We start from the raw sequence: 19,688 nt of genomic DNA, 5'->3' as shown, positions 1-19,688 counted from the left end.
CATGGACCCTTCATAGCTTCCCTTGGAAATATATATCAAAGTCAAACAAATCCCATTGCTAAGATAGGTTTTCTTGATGGACAACCCACACTGTCCTTTGTTTAGGTTTCAGTTCATTGTTTTGTCTTACTCCTATAACTTTTTGTTCCATCTTAACCAAGTCTTCATGTCTACACATGGCTCCTTTTAGCACTTGACAATCTTAATGATGTTTCTTTTTATTCATATTCATTCAAGGGAATGCCCTGTCATCTTGCTTCTGCCAGTCTTTAAGCCCTGAATTATATTTCTCATCAACTGAATCTTTGTTGCCCTCCTGAAATCTGATGATCTGGGGCGGGGAGGGGGGAAGGGGGCAGAATTTATTATATGAATCTACAAATGACGTGATTACATGCCTACTTATGTCTCTAATTTTTAAAGCTCTCAAAATTCTATGTTTAGGGCACAGGTCATCTGAAGAGCCCTGTATCATCCTGGTTGTCCTACTGTCATAAAAGAGAGCAAACAGCAAGAATGTCAACTAGAGTATAGATTCTGTAGAGCACAGTGACACCCTGCTTCCAGTTAAATAATGCAAACTTGCTGTTGGCCTGTCTTGCCTACTGAGAAGACAGCAACCAGAAATGGACACTTTTTGCCACACAGAGCAGTTGTGCTCATACCAGAAGAGAAGATATCCCATCTATTTCCTGTGCTCAGGCTGCCATTGTTACGACTACCTCCTTCCAATTATAGAACATTACAGCTGATGAATCACCATACAACTTAAAAGTCTTAAGTGACCTTGAATATATCATCTTAATGGAGAAACTGGGATACCGTAGCTTAGGAACTATTGCTCGCCTATCTAGAAATGCTTGTTAACCTAGTAAGTTATGATTATTCCCATTGGAGAAAACAGACTTAAAATGAGCAAACTGTTAAAAGACATTTTAAAAGATTTTAAAAGATATAAATGAAGATGATTCCTGAGTGAAGTCTTCAACCCTAGAGGCTGAATAATTGTAAAACTCAAGTCCATTCCCTTCTGAGGATTCCAATGAGTGAGGAAAAGTGAGCTTGGCTACAAATGACACTCATTCACAGCACTTATCATTGGTTAGCGCTGGATGAGTTTTATTTGTGCTAATGTTCTACAAGAAAATATGGCAGGGCTTAAGCCCTAGCAGGCCATGGTTGGACGCCCTGTCTTGATGTATAAATAGCTTGTCCCACTTCTTGCCTGAGCGTGAAATGGTGTGAAACGACACATTCTGTATTATCAGCAGTTCTTTATTTTGATTGGAATTATTTTGCCCAGTTTCAAAGAAATATAAATTAAGAGCAAAATGCAGGGAAATGCTATAAATGCCAAGTTACACTAGGGTATTGTGACTCATATCAGAGACGTCCCCATTTTTCCTGTCCTATTTTTTTAATACATGGGTAACAACCGCTTTGTTGACAAAATGCTAAACACTTGCACATGTTCCTTTAAACCCAACAAAACAAGCCTTGATTCTCAAAGTGAGTTTTTGTTCTGCTATTACACCCTCTTCCCACCAAGGTCTAATAAAACAATGCAAAATACCCTACAGAGAGCGGTGCACTTCCTACCACTTAATCGCTGGTAGGCAAGGAAATCCAAGGAAAATTTGACCATGTTCCCTTGTGTTGTTTCATTCACAAATGCATAAAATATCCAGGAAACTTCTTGGGAAATGAACCGCAGCAAAACAACACATTCTTCCTGACCTCCATGCTAAATATACAATGATTTACAATTACTCAAAAACTCACATGAAAATGATTCTGAGGTATAATTTTGCTTCTGGGCTGGAACACTGGTGTTTCAATTTTGGTGCCACTGGCTAGAAGATGCCGTCAGATACTTAAAACTTGACCATCCATATGTGCTAACATGCTCATCCTTCTTACTTTTACCGCATCCTTGACAAAAGTAAGCCATGAAATAACCTAACCTCTAGGGGACAGTTTCTCATTTTACTGTAGGTGACTTATGGCTAATAAAAGGCTGTTAATGTTTGCTTCCCTCAGTTCTGTAAGATGTTTAGGAGGATAAGTGGTGCTGTTGGTTCTTTTTGTTCATGCAGGTTAATCTGACTCAGCTCAGGAGAGGTTTGCTATAGAATTGGGGTGTGTGGCTGGAACGGTGGCAACCTCCCACCCTAAGGGGGATCATGTGAAAGGAAAAAAACAAATATCTGTCCCTGAGGACTGGTTAGGAGACTGTGTGCATGTGTGTGTGTGTATTTGAGGGAGGGGGTGTTTGGAGCAGGGCAGCAGATGAGCCAATCTGAAATCTATGTATGCACATGATATATGTCTCGTTTTGGAAACATCACATCTCTATGGGTTTAGAAATTTCAACAGTTTTCCTTTTTTGCTGGCCTCGTGACTAGAACTCAGCAGTGTAAACCATAACTCAGGTGTTCTTCAAGTTAACCTTCTCAAAAAAATCCAGATGTCTGAAGCCTGCTAGAGATGGCGCGCTGGCGGGCCCACCCAGCCAGTGGGGAGCCACTTACCGTTGCACTGCCCTGTGGAGGTGAAGCGGTAGCCTGGCTTGCAGTCACAGCGGTAGCTGCCCGCGGTGTTGATGCACTCGGCATTGCGCTGGCACACAGGGCCGTTCTGACACTCGTCAATATCTCCAAGCAGAAGAGAAGTTAATTAGAAGGAGAACAGAATGTGGGGCAAGTCAACAAAGGCTCTCACTTAAAATAGATTTCTATTTTCTTATTTTGATCAGTTCCATGGAACAGATAGTGGAAGACTTTTAAGACTTCTTTTCTAATTTTTCCACGTTTTTGATATTTTTTGTAAATGCAAGTACTTGGTTTATGACCACATGTGGATTCTAATGATGCTTGTGTATAAAAGAAAAGTCATACACTCAGCTGCTAGGACCACCGCTTGGCATAGTATAAACTGAATATCCTAGAAAATGTTGCATTTGTTCAAAGCCCCAGGGTTTTACGATTCATCGGGTTGCTTCGCCTTCGTATACATAGGGATCACTTGGGATCTTGTTGAAAAGCAGATTCTGATTCAGCATGTCTGGAGAATGGCTTGAGATTCTGCATTTCCAATACGCCCGCAAGTGATACTGGTGCTCCTGATTCACAGGCAGTGCCTTGCACTTCAGGGCTGTAGGGGCTCCGGCTTAAATTACTGCCACATGGCAGTCAAATCAAGGAAACTTAATATGAGAGGCTGCACATAAAACTACTGACAACAACCCAACTCTCACTATCAAAGAAAAGAATAAATGGATACTCTGTGCTTCCAAGCTTTGACTATACTCAGGGGGGTTGTTTGCCTTTTTTTTTTTTTTTTAATCAGGTAGATAATATAGTTCAAATTCATGACATTATGAAAGTTCTCCATAGTCCAGGATATGCCTTGGGGCAAAATACATGTTCCCTGCCTCTGCTCCTATGAAACAATCTAACTCGGGTTAAGTCCAATAAAGGGAATAGCCTGGAACACAGAAGGGAGGGAGCTGGCTCTTAGCACCAGTATTAGGGTTTTACAAAAAAGTGGACTCAGCCCAAGAAGTTCCCACAAGGGGGCGGCAAATACATCAACCTGTGCCTCACAGGTGTATGCTTGTGTGGCGGGAAAACCTCAGCACTTACTGTCAGTCAGTGGGAGTTTCTGCCTAATGTGGGGTGGGGTGGGGTGGGGTAGGGTGGGGTGGGGTGTGCCTCTCTGGGTAACAGATACAGGGCAGAAGTATGCCTGCCTTGGGTTCCAATGGACCCAAGACCAGCACCACTCTCCCAGCAGGTCTGCCCTGGTCTTAAGAGGGTACAGAAAGCTAGAAGGTAGCCCATCATTGGAAAAGCCAAATGGCATCACAGACAGGCATTTCTGTGAGGCATCAGATGCCAAGCATCGGATTATATGCATATTTGGGGAGAACAGATGCATGAGTATTCCCTAAATACTTCTGGAATCCATTCCAATTTCAGGGTTATGGAGGCATGTATTGAATCAACCTTCATTTTCTGATTCTGAGAGCTAAGAGTGTGCTGGGAAGCAGCTGACCCCGGAATAAACATTCACCCTGAGAATGGATATTCTGTGAGACGGACACCAAAAGTTGGAGTGCTTTGTAATCTCAATATCCACTGAGTACTACCCTGACAGCAAAGTGTTTTACATTGGTACAGCTATAGGCTTTCAATCTCATAGGGACAGTAAGGTCTGGGTTAACTTGGCCATCATGGGTGACCATGCCTAAGGGTTTGGGATCTCTGAATAGAAGAGAACAAGAGAGGTGGCAGGCATCCTAGCCATTTATGAAAGGGGGAAGACTGGCTATGAGGAAGGCAGGCTACTTTACCATCATCAGCTCCTCTGCTGTGGGCTCCTTTCTTTTCTCCTGCATCATGCTTCCTCTCCGGAACACCTTATCCTTGATGGCCTTCCAAAGCACAGGGGCTAGTGCCAAGGTCTGAGATGACTATTTCCTAAGGAAGGTTCTGAACGGCTATCACCCCATTTACCCCTCTCCGGGAGGCAGTAACATGTGCCCACCTGGCCATAGTAGCTAAAAGCCTGGTGAAGAGAATTTAACAAGCATGTGCTTAGGGCCATAACTTTACTCATGGTCTGTAAGTTGTCCCTAGTCTATGGGAAAAAAAGGTTTTTTAACATTAAAATATTGACATATGTGCTCTCATACATGCTCTAAGGGGTAATAACCCTTTCTGACAAGAACAAAAATTCTGCAAGAGGCCCCAAGTTTAAGTATTAAATAGACAATTATTCCAGCTACCCTAGGGCACATGGTATATTTAATAACCAGCAATGTCCCTTTTACTAAAATGTGAAAGTACACTATCTTCCCCAGATGTAGGGGAATATGAAGTGTTGTGAGGAATGCACGGCATCACAGTACATGCACATGGCAAGGGGAGGTAATGTGAAAATGAAAAAAGTACCACTTGCACACATGCCAACATTCTTCATATAAAATCAAATTTGCTGTTCTTGCCATTTGGAATTCTCTCATGCATTTGGAATATTTGCATTAACCTTGTTTTCACTTGGGAGTAGCACAGGCTCCGTTTGGAAGGGAACACTAATTTTGAGATTCAAGTAAAGATGACCGCCCACCACTCCTGCTCACTTTTAAGCAATGAGAAACAAAAGCAATCTATGCGACACACCCAGGAACTCAAGGCTTTCTTATATCAGCTGGGAAATCTAATATATTGTGTATAGGATGGGGCTGGGGAGTGCACGTCCTGCTTTTTCCACGGGGACTTAGGGAAGTTTTTCCATGAAAAAATGATGTTCCACATGGTGCCCTACACTATTGCTAGAGCTTGATGGATTGTGAAATTCCAATGTTGTGAAATTGGCCAAGTGTGTGTGCGTAAGTAGCTTGTCAGTTGGCTCATTCCTGGACATGATATAGTGACATCACTTACCTTCACAAACCAACAACTTGTCATTATAGAAAAAGCCCACTGGACATTCACATCTGAAGCTGCCAACCATGTTGATACACACTCCGTTTTCACAGACCCCTGGGATCTCCCGGCATTCATCAATATCTGAAAACAGAGCAGCCATACATGAGTGACAGCACGGCACTGAGAGTCGGCAGCTTCTAACTCCATGTTCTACATAAGGTCCACAATGAAAAAAGAGAAAGTGCATGGGTGTGTGGGTGCGTGGGTGTGTTGGTGGGTATGTGTGTGTTGGGGTGGTGACAGTGGAAAGGGGGGACATCAGTTGATAGCAAACTGAAATAACTAAACTGCTTTCAGACACTCATGTGTCTATCTGGATTTAGAATCTTTTTGGTTTTGTTCTGAAACAAACCACGTAGGCGCCATCTTGGTATCCCCTGGGCACTATGCACTGGGTGAATAGAATAAAGTGACAGCTGAGAATAAACGGCCACTCTACCCAAAGTGTGTGGTGGTGTTTGGCTAGAATGGGAAAGGAGAGCTGGTGAAGAACAGAGGAGCTTATGGTCATAGCCAGCTCTGATCTTTCAGATTCCCCTTCAACATCCCCTTCCTCCTTCACATGGTTTTGAAAAGGAGGTACATTAGGTCTGGGGCTGTGAGCTAGGCCCATGCTGACTGTGGGGGCCAGCACTGAGAAGGGCTATAGCCACAGACTGTGGTTTCCTAAGGCCAGGGGCTGGGGCTGGCTACAACTCCACTGTGTTACCAGACCCTACCATGCCGTCTGATCAATGTTAAGCACCAATTAAAATTTGGTAAATTAAGAACCAGTATCTGGAAGTTGGGACCGGTGAGCATTAAAACAGGATCCAAGCAGGAGTGACAGCAGAGCCACAACGCAGGCTGTGAGAGCAGGGCTGGCCGGCTGGTGAGGTGGCCTTGTGGGCAGGTCTCACCCCCTCACCAGCCTGGTGGTCCAATCTCTTTCTGACCTGCTGTCAACTCCCAACCATTCAGTGTCTTCTAGGATAATAACAGTTAGAGTGTTAGTAGTGTCTCACTTGCTGTGTACCTGGCATATTTCTCAACATTCAACCTGGATTTACTCACTGAATCATTACAGCCACTCTACGAGATGGTCTCCAGGTACTGTGACAACTGTCACTATGCAGATGATGAAACTGAGGCCAAGCCAGCAGAAGAAACTTGCCAAAGACCACAAAGCTAATAAGAGGCAGAGTCAGGATTTGACACGAGGAATCCGCTAACAGGCTATCCTATCTCCCTCAGGCTTTTGCACGTCACAGTCAACAATCTTCACAAAACCACAATCAAATTACTTGTTATCCTGGAGGGCCCTTCCGCCACTGCTTGGTGGAATTTCACAAAGTGCTTCAGAAGCTGTGAAGGGATGTAAAGCTTTGGTCTTTCCAACCCACTAGGTTTGTGTTACCTCGCCGTTGAGACACTTCCGTATACATACGATAGTCAGGAGCCTCTGCAAGGACTCTGTTTGCCTAAGTCGTAAGAAGGGCCACAGTTGTGGAGCTTACAAGAGACACCGCGATTTCAGAATAATCATACTCTAAAGCCAACCTGCTTTGAAGAAGTTTGACAGACCACAGGTTTATTTTAGATCCTTTTCTAAAGGGTTTGATTTTGTTCAAAGGAAAAATAATCTCTTTAATGGAAAAAAACAACTTAGAGTATATTGCTATTTTGAATGCAGGTGATTATGTTTTTGGATTTTTCACATATTTGCCATTCACGTTCTTAAAAGGCTATGCAAAGTAACATCACAACTGTGAATGATCAGCAAACAAAAAGATAATTCAGACGACATTCTTTTATTATTTAAAATGTGAGACATTATGTTCACATTCATTTATTTTAAATATAAGTGATGTATTATCAAGTTTAACAATAATAGACTGGGTCAAATTTCTAGCCATTGTTAGGCATAAAATAGCAAAAGGATATATTAAAAATTGTATTTTCTTTTCCTGTCTGGATTTCATTTGAACTTCAACTTGGAGAAGTTTATATTTTAAGACAAGATTAATAAACTTGCTATAGTTTTAACCCCATACGAATGGGTTCTATATGCCAACAATCTTAAGACCTTTCAGAAGGAGAGTATAAAGCTCAAATAAAACAAAGTTTCTCAGTCATCTAAATATTTTGTCATGGTGGAATTTGGTAACATTAAGTATATTGCTAACTATCACATTTCCAGCTTTCAAGAGCTTGAGGCAAAGCAAGCTGTGAGTCAGGACTGGATTTGGGTCCCGGCTCTGTTATTAATTAGCTAGGTGACCTCGGCTGAGTCCCTTCCCCTCTCTGGGCCCCTGTCCCCTCAACTGTAAAGCAGTGCATTTGAACTGGATGATGTCTGAGATGTCTCCAGCTCAACTAGTAGACGACGTTGGTGCTGTTTCCAGTCTTTTGCCTGCTGCCAACCTCGGAGGGCAGGCCTTGCTGGGGGACATGCCTGGTCTGTCCGTGGAGAGTCATTATTATTAAAGACCACTTATCTTTGGATCGGAGATTCTAGGGAGATGAAAAGATCTGTTTTGGGAAGGGGAAAAACAAAGCAGCGAGGGCCAGGTGTTTCATGCCAATGTCATTTAGCAGTTTTTCTTTCCAAACCATGAAGTTTCTTTGGACGTTGACTAGACTGTTGAGCCATATGGATTTGGCACTAAGAGAACCAGGCTGATTGCTGGACCAGACCCTTGTTTTCTTAAACAAGGTCATTGGAAAGGCTGATGTGGATTTCAGTTTACTTATTAGGAAGAAGGTGGAACAAAGCGAGTGGTGATGTTTGCTACTAGACACAACTGCTCGGACTTAAGACGGGCATCTGAGGATGCATATAAATCACACTGGGGAAAAACTCTGAGAATGCAATAGCTTTCCATCTATTTTTATGTTATTTTCTTTTAAACCACAAAGGCATTGCCTCCATTGGCCGAATGCTGTGCAAGACTTCTGAATCTTGCACAAGCATCTCGAGCACTGCAGTGGTCTCTGCTCCAGTTACCAGATGGGGCCTCCGAGTGGAGTGGCCTCTTTTTTTTTTTTTTTTTTATTGCACATCTGAAATTCCCAAAGCAGATAACCTGAGGAGAATCCATGTGAGATAAAACTGATCCCCTAAAGTGCTTTATGTGTACAACCCACACATAAAGATTGGTATGAAAAGTCATATTAAACTCATGTCATAGTCAGAAGGAAAGATTGGGAATTATAGTCAAAGCAAACGTCAACTGGCCCTACTCCCAGAATCTCTCCCTTTGTTGATGCCTAGGGTTGGTTTAACTAAGCTTGATTGTAATTTTGTGAAAAGCTTTCCAGTCCCCTTAATCATGAGCAACGAATGCTGCCGCCAATTAGGTGGAGCGACACGGGGTGTTTGCGGTTTGTTTCAAAATAAGAATCAGTGTTTCAATAAAACTAAATGGCATTGTTTCACTAGTTTTTCCTTCTAAGTAAAAAAAAAAAAAAAACAACCTGAGAAAAATAAGGGTGTGTATTCCTGTTTTCAAACACAAAGGCAAACACAGAAAATTCCAACAATGGCATCATAACTCACCAACAGGTAAGCCGGTGTAAATGTCAATGACGAAGCCTGGCCTTTGACTTCCACAGAGTGTAGCAAATTCATCTGCAGTAATTCATTAAACAAAGATGGGGTGAGAGGAGTGAGAATAGGGGTCAGCAAAGAGCAATGACTGGGTCGAAAGAAATTACTTTGGAAACATCTTGCAAAATATTTATCTGTATTTTGAGGAATTTAAAATAAAAAATAAATCTGAGAATCCCCACAGATGTTGTAACCTTGTCCTTAAGGCAAACGCTGAATGAAAAGCGACCTCATGTTGACGTAATACTGAGGAAGAAACAGAGGTCTCCACATCACAGCCCACGCATTTGTATGAGCTTGCCTGTAGGAATTTGGGTTTCTAGAAGGATGTTGTTCAGCTCTGAACCCAGGGACTGGCAAGAGGGCCTCTTTCCACTCACATGAAGGGATCTGGGATTTTAGGAATGCTTACAAAAATCATTTCCTCAGTAGATTGGGGGGAGACTGTAGCAAATCTAGCCAAGTTCTTGACATCAGGTCTATTAATGACTAATTCAGTTCAAACAACCAACTTATGTCATTACTTCAGTTTTTGGAGCTGGATTTCATTTGGTGCAGCTCTTTCCTTCTTTCTCTCTCCCTCCTCCGACCTTCTATCTTTCTCTTGCTCGTCTGAATTCATCAAAGTTGATAACAGAGGATGAACTAAATGTCATCTGCAGTCCTTCTAACTCAGAGGTTCTGTAATTCCAGATCATGACTGTAACTGATATAGCATGGTATCAATTTAAGCTCAAGGTGGTCATTGCCTTATTGGTCAAACCCACTAAAAAGTATAAACCGTCTCTGAAAGTAGTTTGGTCAAAATGTAGCACGTTCTTCTTCTACTGCTTTATTTCCTTCATATCTGACTGTCTACTTTTAACAAATATAATGCCAGCTGACACTGGTCATCCAGACATATTTCAGGAACTTCTAAAATGTGTGCAGATTACATACCTAAATGAAAAGCCATGACTAGATTTGGCCAAGATTCAACATGAATAAGAAATCTTGCATTTTAGATAAAAAATATGCACATTCTTAACTCAGATACTTTTGAAAGGAATGAAAGTCTTTAGTAAGGGTTTCCAAAACAGTCTCTAGGGGAACACACAATGATCCATTAAGATAAAAAAGAAACTACTAAGCCTTTCATTTCTCTTCACAAAATCTAATTTAAAAGATTAATTTTGTATATATTTTCTAATAGAACAGTTCATGAAAATAACAAATGCAATAATAAATGCATTTTTCAATCTAGTTGAAAAATATATGTAGAGATATATACACATATACTTTTACATGGAAACGCACACATCAAATAGGTGTAACCCCCCTGCTTTTTAACTGATAGGTATGTGTGATCAAAAGATTTGAAGACCATTGGTGAAGATCAGGGGTTAGCAATTTCTTTCTTAACGGACTAAAGAGTAAATATTTTAGGTTTTGTAGGCTGTGTAGTCTCTATTAAAACTACTGAACTATCCCATGAAAGCAGCCACAGGAAATATGTAATCAAATTTGTGTGGCTGTGTTCTAATATAATTTTATTTATAGACACGAAAATTTGAAGTTCATATACTTTTCAGGACATAACAGATTATTCTTTTGATATTCCCCAACCTTTTAAAACACGTAAAAACCATTCTCAGCTTTGGGCCACACAAAAATTAGTGTGGGCTAGATTTGGCCCAGGGGCTGTACCTGGCCAACCCCTGGTCGAGAGACGTCTTGCAGACTGTGGATAACTCATAGGTAATTCTAAGTGATGATTAATACATTATTTCTAGAGTAAACAATGGAGGAACTGGTATATTTTACTAAAAAAAAGAATATTCTGTTTCACATGCAATCAGATAGAACCAGACAAGAGATTTAGTATCTTACAGATCACTGTGGGGAACAGAGTAGATACTACAGAATACTATCAATAACTGCATCACAGTTTATTTAACTCTAAATAAGAACATTAGTAAATGATGTCATCATTTACCGTATAAGAACCACGCACCATTTCACTTCATTTACTCTAAGGACATGGGTTAGACTTTTTTTTTTTTTTTTAATTTTTTTTTTAACGTTTATTTTTGAGACAGAGAGAGACAGAGCATGAATGGGGGAGGGGCAGAGAGAGAGGGAGACACAGAATCAGAAGCAGGCTCCAGGCTCTGAGCCATCAGCCCAGAGCCCGATGCGGGGCTCGAACTCACAGACCGTGAGATCGTGACCTGAGCTGCAGTCGGACGCCCAACCGACTGAGCCACCCAGGCGTCCCTAGACTTTTTTGTTTTTAAACAAATAACATTACATAGATTTTTCTCTATGAGGATATACGAAAAAATTTCTCTCCAATCTCAGTACCATGAAGAGTTGCACTTTCCTTTAGTGTTTAGTTTGCTTTATAGTCATTGAGACTCTTAGACTTGATTATCTCCCCCTTTTTATATGAGCTGCTAGAAAGTTTGGAGCCAAACTTATTGCTCATCTTTGGCAAGTGTGTAGAAATTCCCAGCTTGGATTTTTGCGTATTAGCCTCGCTCCTTGCTCCAAGTTTCTTACCCTTGTTTGCCATTTGCCTTAGGTCTTCTTATTTTACATTCAAATCTTTGTGGGCTGCCTTAAATTCTTTTTGGAACAAGACCAGTTATAAATAAGTAAGAATAATAGGAATATGGTTCACCTATTTGTCATATCGCTTCGCCTAACGTTTCTAGTCTTTCAGTTACGTGGTGAACTCCATAACGATAACAGTGTTTCTGTTTCTCCCCTCTATGCTGAGTCTGTAAGTCTGGCGAGTGAACTAGTGTACAAATTAGACAGTGTGCTCTGTGACTCAATTTTCAGCTGGAAGGACCAGAATCAACTGTGAACTTACACAGTTGCCTCTGTGAGCTAATTTTTTGCTTAGGAAGATAAACGACGGACTTTTTTCTTGCCTGGCTGAGACTCATTTCTCTCAACAATCCATGGGTAACTTATCAACCTATGTTTTTGGTAATGGTGCAACTCACCTGTGCTCGGGATGGGACACTGTTCACAGGGCTTATTCCAGGCCCGGCCAATGTTGTAGGAACAACAGCACATCTTCTTGGTCATATTGAACAAAAGTTCTCCGTCGCAGGTCTGGTTGTCAGCGTAATAGTTTCTGTAGCACAAACTTCTTCTCATATCTAGAGGGAAGGGGATGGTGATACCATGGGGAGAGCACACTGGATGTCTAAGAGGATACTCAAGGAGTATGTTTCTTTTGGATTTTATTGTAACTTGACTTGGATGAGAGCAGGAACAGCCTGCTCTTACCCAATTTTCTATCCACATCTGCCGCTATAAGAAAGGGGACTTTGAGAAATGTATTCCCTGGGATTTGGGGCCACAGAACTAAGTCATTATGGAGCCGCAGCATTAATAAACTTTACACGACTCTCCACCCAGACTCTTAGTAACAATTCTCCACTGCTATTTGGCAGTAATTTTCTCATTTCCGACTCATGATGTTTTAATACTGTAAGTCAGTGCTGTAAATATAATTGTATAAAGATACACCCAAAGTCAAACAAAAGAAGTACTATTAAACCGTTGTTTGGGATTTTCCAACATTACATTTTAAAGAAAACTCCCAACCACCCACACAAGGTGGGGAAAAAAGGCCAAGCTTATGGTTTACAAGGGAGGAGGCTCTCACAAAGACAGTGGAAGGGTGGCAGGCAGCACTCGGTCTGATGAGTAACATAACACTAAGGACCAAGTGCTGGGCTTACAAGCTCTTTTTCTCTTCACAGATGAAGATCGGACATGCAAGATTAAGAAAAACTTGAACTTACCCATGCAATTATTCCCCCCATTCACTTGCATGTAGTCTGGAGGGCAAATGCAGGTGTAGTTGCCGACGGTGTTGTAACACGTCCCCGGACCACAGATTCCGGGAGTCTCACATTCATTCACATCTGTAATCCAGACAGAAAGTGGTATACGAATATGAAAGCTTCACTCTTTGGAATGGCCTGATACTCAGTGTCAACATAAATGTCGACAATGGAGGAGAAAATCCACAGGGCACTTTGAAATCTGGATAACAAAAATAGATGTTTAATTCATCGGTGCCCTTTGCCTATGCTAATGTGTATGTTTTCAGGAAAGGAAGTGCCAGAAAAAAAGGTTTTGCCTTCTGATAAGAGTTCCTAATAGAGGAGTCCATAACATCCTGAAAGGCATGCAGAGATGGAGATGTGGAGAAATCCTTCAGAAAGACTGCTAATACGTCATATGTTCACAAAATCTGTGGAAGAATATAATAGACCCTGAAGCCATTCAACAACCACTTTCATGAATTTGCACTGGTAAGGTAGAATGGAAGTAGGTATTTAACACCTCTATCCCCATTTTCAAACACAGAGGTTGACTCTAATCTTTGTTGATTCCAGGGGTCTTAGAGCTGTGTTATATACACTGTGATACTCAATTAATACACAGTGAGGTCATCCTTTATCGAAGTCACCTCATAAGCCTTTTGGAGAGCCAGAGGCATATTTCTCCTCCAGGATACAGGGAAGTATCTCCCTAACTAGTCATGTGACTCCCTCATATAGATGAAAACCATCTTTCCCACCACAGTCTATGGCCCAAGTGCTTTGAAAGCCAGAAGCGGTCAATATTCTCCATCTTTCCAATAACACAGGATGAACAGGAATTATCACTTACATCATAAGACCAAAGAGGCTGCCTTTTTAAGAGAAGCTCATTTTGGTTCATTAGTACAGATAAGTGGTAAAGAACAGGAAGAAGAGGAACTCAGTGCTTCCCAGAATACAGAAGTCCTTGAAATGAGACCTGAGCTACTCTAATATAAATGGCTTTTCTAAAGAGCCCAGAAAACTGCAGGCATAAGTGAGACAATGGCCTAAGATAATAAAACTCCACTTTTCTCAGAAGAAAAGGAATATTTGGGGTGTATCAGAAATGATATGCCATCAGTAACATTCATGCAAGCTGCCACAAGTACGGCACATTTACCTGGCTAGGTTCATGTTTAGACCATTGCGCTATATAGTTAAATTCTTAGTTTTACTGGTGACTGTATACTGGCTTTTGAGGTCAGTTCTCAATAGCTGAAAGAACTGATCCTCCTAAAGGACCATTTACCGTCACACACTCGGGTATCTTCGTTCAGGTAGTAACCGGTTGGACAGCGGCACTGGAAACTGCCGAAGGTGTTGATACATTTCCCGCCTTGGCACAGTCCTGGGAGCTCCTGGCACTCATCAATGTCTGTCAAAATGAAAACAACAGCATTTCTTCAGCACTGTAAATAAACCCAAGGAAGTTCAAAATGCGCATACTTTAAGATCAAGGATACAGAATTACCTTCCAGGATGACAGTGATAGGGTTGGGCCGAAAACCTTCTCCTCCAGGACAAAGAATTTTGTACTCAGCTATTGAAACGAAAAATCAAATGGAGTTCTTTTGAATCTAAAATTTCTAGAAATAGTATCCTCAAGAGAAATACTGACATAGCCAACTGAAAATATTCATTTTCAGGAATCCTTAGCAGTTACCCCGCCCATCTTAAGCAAGTTAACAACTGTGTGTATGCGTGTTATTTTCAAATGGCTTTTACTAAGGGTGCCAGAAAGATGGAAGGCCACTGTCCTCAGTCTTTGGACCCACCACCTACCCTCCTGGCCTCATGTTCCTGTGAACATGTTTTCTTCATGTTCATCACTAGTAGTAATGAAGTAGTAGTTATTGTCATCACTACTTCTTTGTAAAGATTTTCTTCCCCTTTTTATTTTCTAACAAACTCCTCCATTTTTACATTTTGTTCAGCCTTACTTCCTGGGAATTACTGCCTCCCTTAATAATGTTAATCAGCCTGTCTCCAAAACTCTTTCCAAACAGAACCTTAGGGAAAGCTGTTCTTTCCTGGTTCCCATCCCACTTTTGTCTTCAATGCCTAGAGATCTTTCTTGCCCCTCTATTTTACTGAGTGCAATACTGATTCCCTTGGTTTCCCAAACCAACTTTCTACATTGTCCTTTCATTTTCTCCATTAATTCTGTCATTCAAGTATTTCATTCAAAAACATTTATTTCTGTGCCATGCACCAGCAGTGTGATACTTACAGGAACATGTGAGTAAGAATGAACCTAACTGGAGCCTCTGGGTGGCTCAGTCAGTTAAGCATCTGACTCTTGATTTCAGCTCAGGTCACAATCTCAAGGTTGTGAGACAGAGCCCCACATCAGGCTCAGTGCAGAGTACGGAGCCTGCTTGGGATTCTCTCTTTCTTTGCCCCTCCCACGCGCACGCGCGTGTGTGTGCGCGCATGTGCTATTTCTCTCAATAAATAAATAAACTTAAAAAAAAAAAAATGAACCTAATCTGCTGTGTCATCCTGGTGAGCTTTGATAAAAATTAGCTCTTTCATAACCATCCTAATCTTTCCAAATCTGATAATCCCTCTCCTGGCTTTCTGAAATGCTATGTGTATATGCCTAAATGTACACATGTATATATTTCAGTTCCAGGTCTGATCCAGTTTGGGGTAGTGTGGACCCATTGCTTTACTAATAATTTTTTTTAAGTTTGTTTGTTTGTTTATGAGTACAAGAAAGAGAATTCCAGGCAGGCTCCATGCTCCGTGTGGAGCCTGACACAGGGTTGGATCTCAGTAAACCTGTGAGACCATGACCTGAGCCAAAACCAAGAGTTTGCCACTTAACCAGCTGAGCCACCCAGGAACTCTGCTTTGCTAATCATTATTAATCAATAGAGCTGACTCCCCTACTTAAACACCTTGGTTTGCTTCTTTCAACGTCAATGAAATTAACTATCTCCCTCTTTCATTTTTTCTTTCCTCCTCTTCCTCTAATCATACACTCTTTTTAAGTCTCCTTTTTCAGGTCACACCCTGCCTTCAAGGCCCAGGGAAAAAACGCACAAGGTCATCACCATCTCTGCCATTTCAGAACTGACTTCCCTTTCTGAAGAGAAGAAAGAAGGTGCCTGCTAAGCCTTCATCCCTGTGCTGAGTGCTTGACATGAACGACTTCTTTTAATTCTATGAGGCATTATATGAATGAGGAAGTTCAAGTCTTGCTAAGTAATTTGCCCAGAGTTACATTGGTGCCAAGTGATATAGAGTCCTAACTGGAGCGAGGAGTGCTCCTTCTCCTGCTCATGGCACTGTTTCTGTTCTTTCTTCCCTTTTTGAGACCTACGCTCAATTACAGCTTTTATGTTTGGGTCACACTTTGCTAGCTGTACACTTCTGGAGGGCAGAATCTAGTCTAATTCATCTTTGCACACTCAGAGTACACACTCTAGGTACCCAACAAATAATTTTAGAAAAAGTGAATAAATGAGCCTTCCGCAGGGAAAGAATCAGTACCTATCCCAATATACACTGTTAGCAGCAGCATCAACCTTTGCCTAAGAAGCCACATCTGACTGGATCCTCATATAGGACCCACTTAGAAAAATGTGAAGCCTTTTCTATTTTTAGGAGACTTATTTATGTCCTTAAAATCACATTCTAAAGCTTTCTTTCAAGTAATACCATAAGAATAGAAATAACCTTCCCTTTTGTATTTACTTAACTAATCACTTTTCTTTTACCAGGGACCAAGTGTCTAACCTATCCTAGAGCTTTTGATAACTAGCCCACACATCTATCGATGTGTTCCTGGAAGGTAAGCAATATTATATAAGTAACCTAGCCTGTAAAAATCTTCTTTAAAATAGCGCTATGTACTTTTCACTCACATAGAAATGAAATGTCACCTGCCTGCCCCACCTGCCCTTTTAGTACAAGCCAACTGGGGACTCTTCTGACACCCAAATTGGGAATGGGGTCCCTCAATAGGGCTGAGAGGTTTGATCTCCTTTCCCTGACTAAAGACTAGAGACTGGAGGCAGCTCCCTCTTTCTGTAGCTTCTGTCCTGTGGATCTAGAAAGGAGAACTGGCCTGAGCAGGAATAATAATAATAAACAGGAGGATGTACACTTACATGTGTTCACAGGAGGGCACAGCTCACAAGGAGTACCCCAGGCTTTACCCAAAGAACAGCAGCAGGAAGCCTTGGAGACACCAACTCCAATTTCATTGCTACAGGCTGTATCTCCATTGTCTCCTCGAGGTCGAACATCCAGATAGCAATTTCCAGAGCGGGTATCTATTTACCATGTATAAACAAAAGAGTGTCAAGAATATTCTCTCTATGTGAGGGCTGGATATTGAAATCCATTTCAGAAACTGTTTAAAAACTGCAATTTACTTTTACCACGAAACTAAGAAGTGCCCAAACACATATACTGGGAGTTTACCTACAGAATAAAAAATAACTGAAAGTATAAATCAGATTTAGGCAATGTTTAAATTTTTATGGTATTACTTTTTTAAAAATTTGAGAATGGAATGTTCAATGCTGCTTTCAAAGTAAAAGTATACTCTCTAAAAAGTTTTAAGATCTTACCAACACAGCCAACTCGAGTTGGATTCAGCTCAAAGTCGGGTGGACAGTCACAGGTATAGCTGCCTGGAGTGTTGACACAGTTCCCACTGATACACGTGGTTGGATCCAGACATTCATTAACATCTAAAACCACACAGCAAAGGGCACAATTATCAGCCAATGTGGGGCAGACGTCACCATACAACGGTAGCAGTGGATCTGGGGCTCCCAACAAGAATTTTAAGAGTTACTAGTTACATTACACCTAGAAATACGGTCTTCCACTTCTGAAATAAAAACCCCTCAGGAAGGAAATATGTCATAGTCTTTGGTCTTTTTCCCCTGGAACACATTTAGCATTCAAATTTGTCATCAGGAGAAAATATAACTTTGGAACTAGGAAAAATATTCCAGTCAAGGTAACTGAAAGGAAAACACTACTGTGACCTCGGTCAACCAAAAATTCAGACACAGGTTTTAAGAAAATATATTTAATATGTGTGGCTTGTTATTTCATCAAATTAGAGCAAGATGTCCCAGGGAACCCTTAGGAGCAGGCAACTTCTGCTGCTTCCCCAACCGGGCACGCTCGCCTCGGTGCAGCTGCGTACAAGGCAGACACACGCACAAGGCTTAGTGTGCTTCCTCAAGCATGCTAAGAGTCACTCTCCCATCATTGATGCTGTGTGGAATATTTCCCTTTCAGTTTCTATTCCAAAAATATGTACAGACTTCCGGATTTAAGATGTGGGTTTTGGCAAATTCCACCTCGTGTAATCCTTTTGTCTGTTTTGAACACTGATGAAATACTTAAGAACAGACAAGCTGACTCAGAGAGAAGAGAACGGGAAATGAGGATACCTTTCTCCTTGGGTTTCCCTCCCAGCCTACTGTGGACCTGGTAACCTTCCTGTAGGTTCCACTGCAGAAAATTCATTTGCTCAGATTGCATGTGAACTTGGAGGGACAGGGAAGACTAATAGAAATGAGGTCAGACAGAACGATGCTCATGGTAAGCTGGGGCACTGAGGAAGGCATATGGGTCCTGGAGAGGCAACTTCCTGAGGCATGCTAGAGGCCTGGCTTGGTGTCATGAGTTTCCATCAAAACAAAACAAAACAAACACAACAAAAAACCAAAACAAAAAAGACAGAAGAATGCCTTTGGGAGGAATACCCTGGTCTAGATTTATTTCAGGGAGGTGGTCATGGTGGTGGTGGTGGTGGTCATAAACTGGAGAGCTACTGAATCACAGCTTGTTTAGGTAACTGGAAAAAAAAATTTTTCCCCTGAAATTCTGGGCCTATCCAGAATGGAACATGATTCCTCAATATCCTTGAATAGACTAGTGGCCCAGGAAAGAGAATGCAGATGTCTTGCAAAGTCTTAACTCAGTGCCAAAGGGAACAAAGTGACGGTCCACAGAGGGCCTATAGCTTTTCTAATTTTTTTTCTTATGTTCCCTGAGAGTCCCCTGCTCTATAAGAAAATGATCTACACACTAGAAATTGGTGGCTGCGCTCTCTGTATCACATTCTCTGGTGACCACGGACAGGCCACGATGGGAAGGAGTGGGTGTTACAATGGAGAAGTGCCAGGAGAAAACTCATGATCCCAGTGCACGGCCTTCAAAAGGAACCTTTCTGAAAATGTGCCTAAGGAGAAAAGGAATGGCTGGGAGACCTTTCAGCCAGAGCACCCCTAGAACATTCTTCTATAGCCACAAACTTGACTGTGAGGCTATAAACTCTGTTCCTTCAATCGTCTGCCACTCTTTCCTCTGCATCCTTACATGTACCCTGTTCCAGGAAATTAATTCTGTGACTCTGTGAATATTCTTGTGAGGTCCCAGTGATACCCCAAGAGCCAGGTCCTCAGGACACCTGGGAGCAGATTTCGATGGGAATGGACGTCTTACCTGTGCAGTTCCCGCCACTTCTGTCCAGTTCGTAGCCTATCTCGCACTCACAGCGGAACAGGCCGGGAAGGTTGTGGCAAGTTCCAAAAACACAGATGTTCGGAAGGGAGCACTCGTCGATATCTTGGGGAGGGATACAAAGGGGGAGAAATTATTATTAATTATTATTATTATTATTATTATTATTTTGCTAAAGGAACTGCCCAGTATCATTAGGCACCTCATGTTATCAAGAAAATGAAGACTGCTGGGGCG

The 19,688-nt window shown here is 41.6% G+C and overlaps 1 protein-coding gene across 1 annotated transcript in view; it reads right to left on the bottom strand.

Moving 5' to 3' along the window:
• The window catches only part of FBN1 (fibrillin 1), a 232,038-nt gene that overhangs the window by 37,056 nt on the left and 175,294 nt on the right, over positions 1 to 19,688 (bottom strand). The window contains exons 35-44 of the mRNA XM_053889084.1: positions 19,434 to 19,556; positions 17,537 to 17,659; positions 17,072 to 17,236; positions 14,425 to 14,493; positions 14,203 to 14,328; positions 12,885 to 13,007; positions 12,075 to 12,233; positions 9,031 to 9,102; positions 5,448 to 5,573; positions 2,532 to 2,654 (exon numbers count right to left, since the gene is read on the bottom strand). Coding sequence (XP_053745059.1) covers positions 2,532 to 2,654; positions 5,448 to 5,573; positions 9,031 to 9,102; positions 12,075 to 12,233; positions 12,885 to 13,007; positions 14,203 to 14,328; positions 14,425 to 14,493; positions 17,072 to 17,236; positions 17,537 to 17,659; positions 19,434 to 19,556 — 1,209 coding nt within the window. The remainder of the gene's footprint in view (positions 1 to 2,531; positions 2,655 to 5,447; positions 5,574 to 9,030; positions 9,103 to 12,074; positions 12,234 to 12,884; positions 13,008 to 14,202; positions 14,329 to 14,424; positions 14,494 to 17,071; positions 17,237 to 17,536; positions 17,660 to 19,433; positions 19,557 to 19,688) is intronic.

This window comes from Panthera pardus, unplaced genomic scaffold, assembly GCF_024362965.1.
Source record: "Panthera pardus isolate Hobbes unplaced genomic scaffold, ASM2436296v1 HiC_scaffold_24, whole genome shotgun sequence".
In the NCBI taxonomy this organism is placed as follows: Eukaryota; Metazoa; Chordata; class Mammalia; order Carnivora; family Felidae; genus Panthera; species Panthera pardus.
This window is presented reverse-complemented; position numbering and strand designations above follow the sequence as displayed.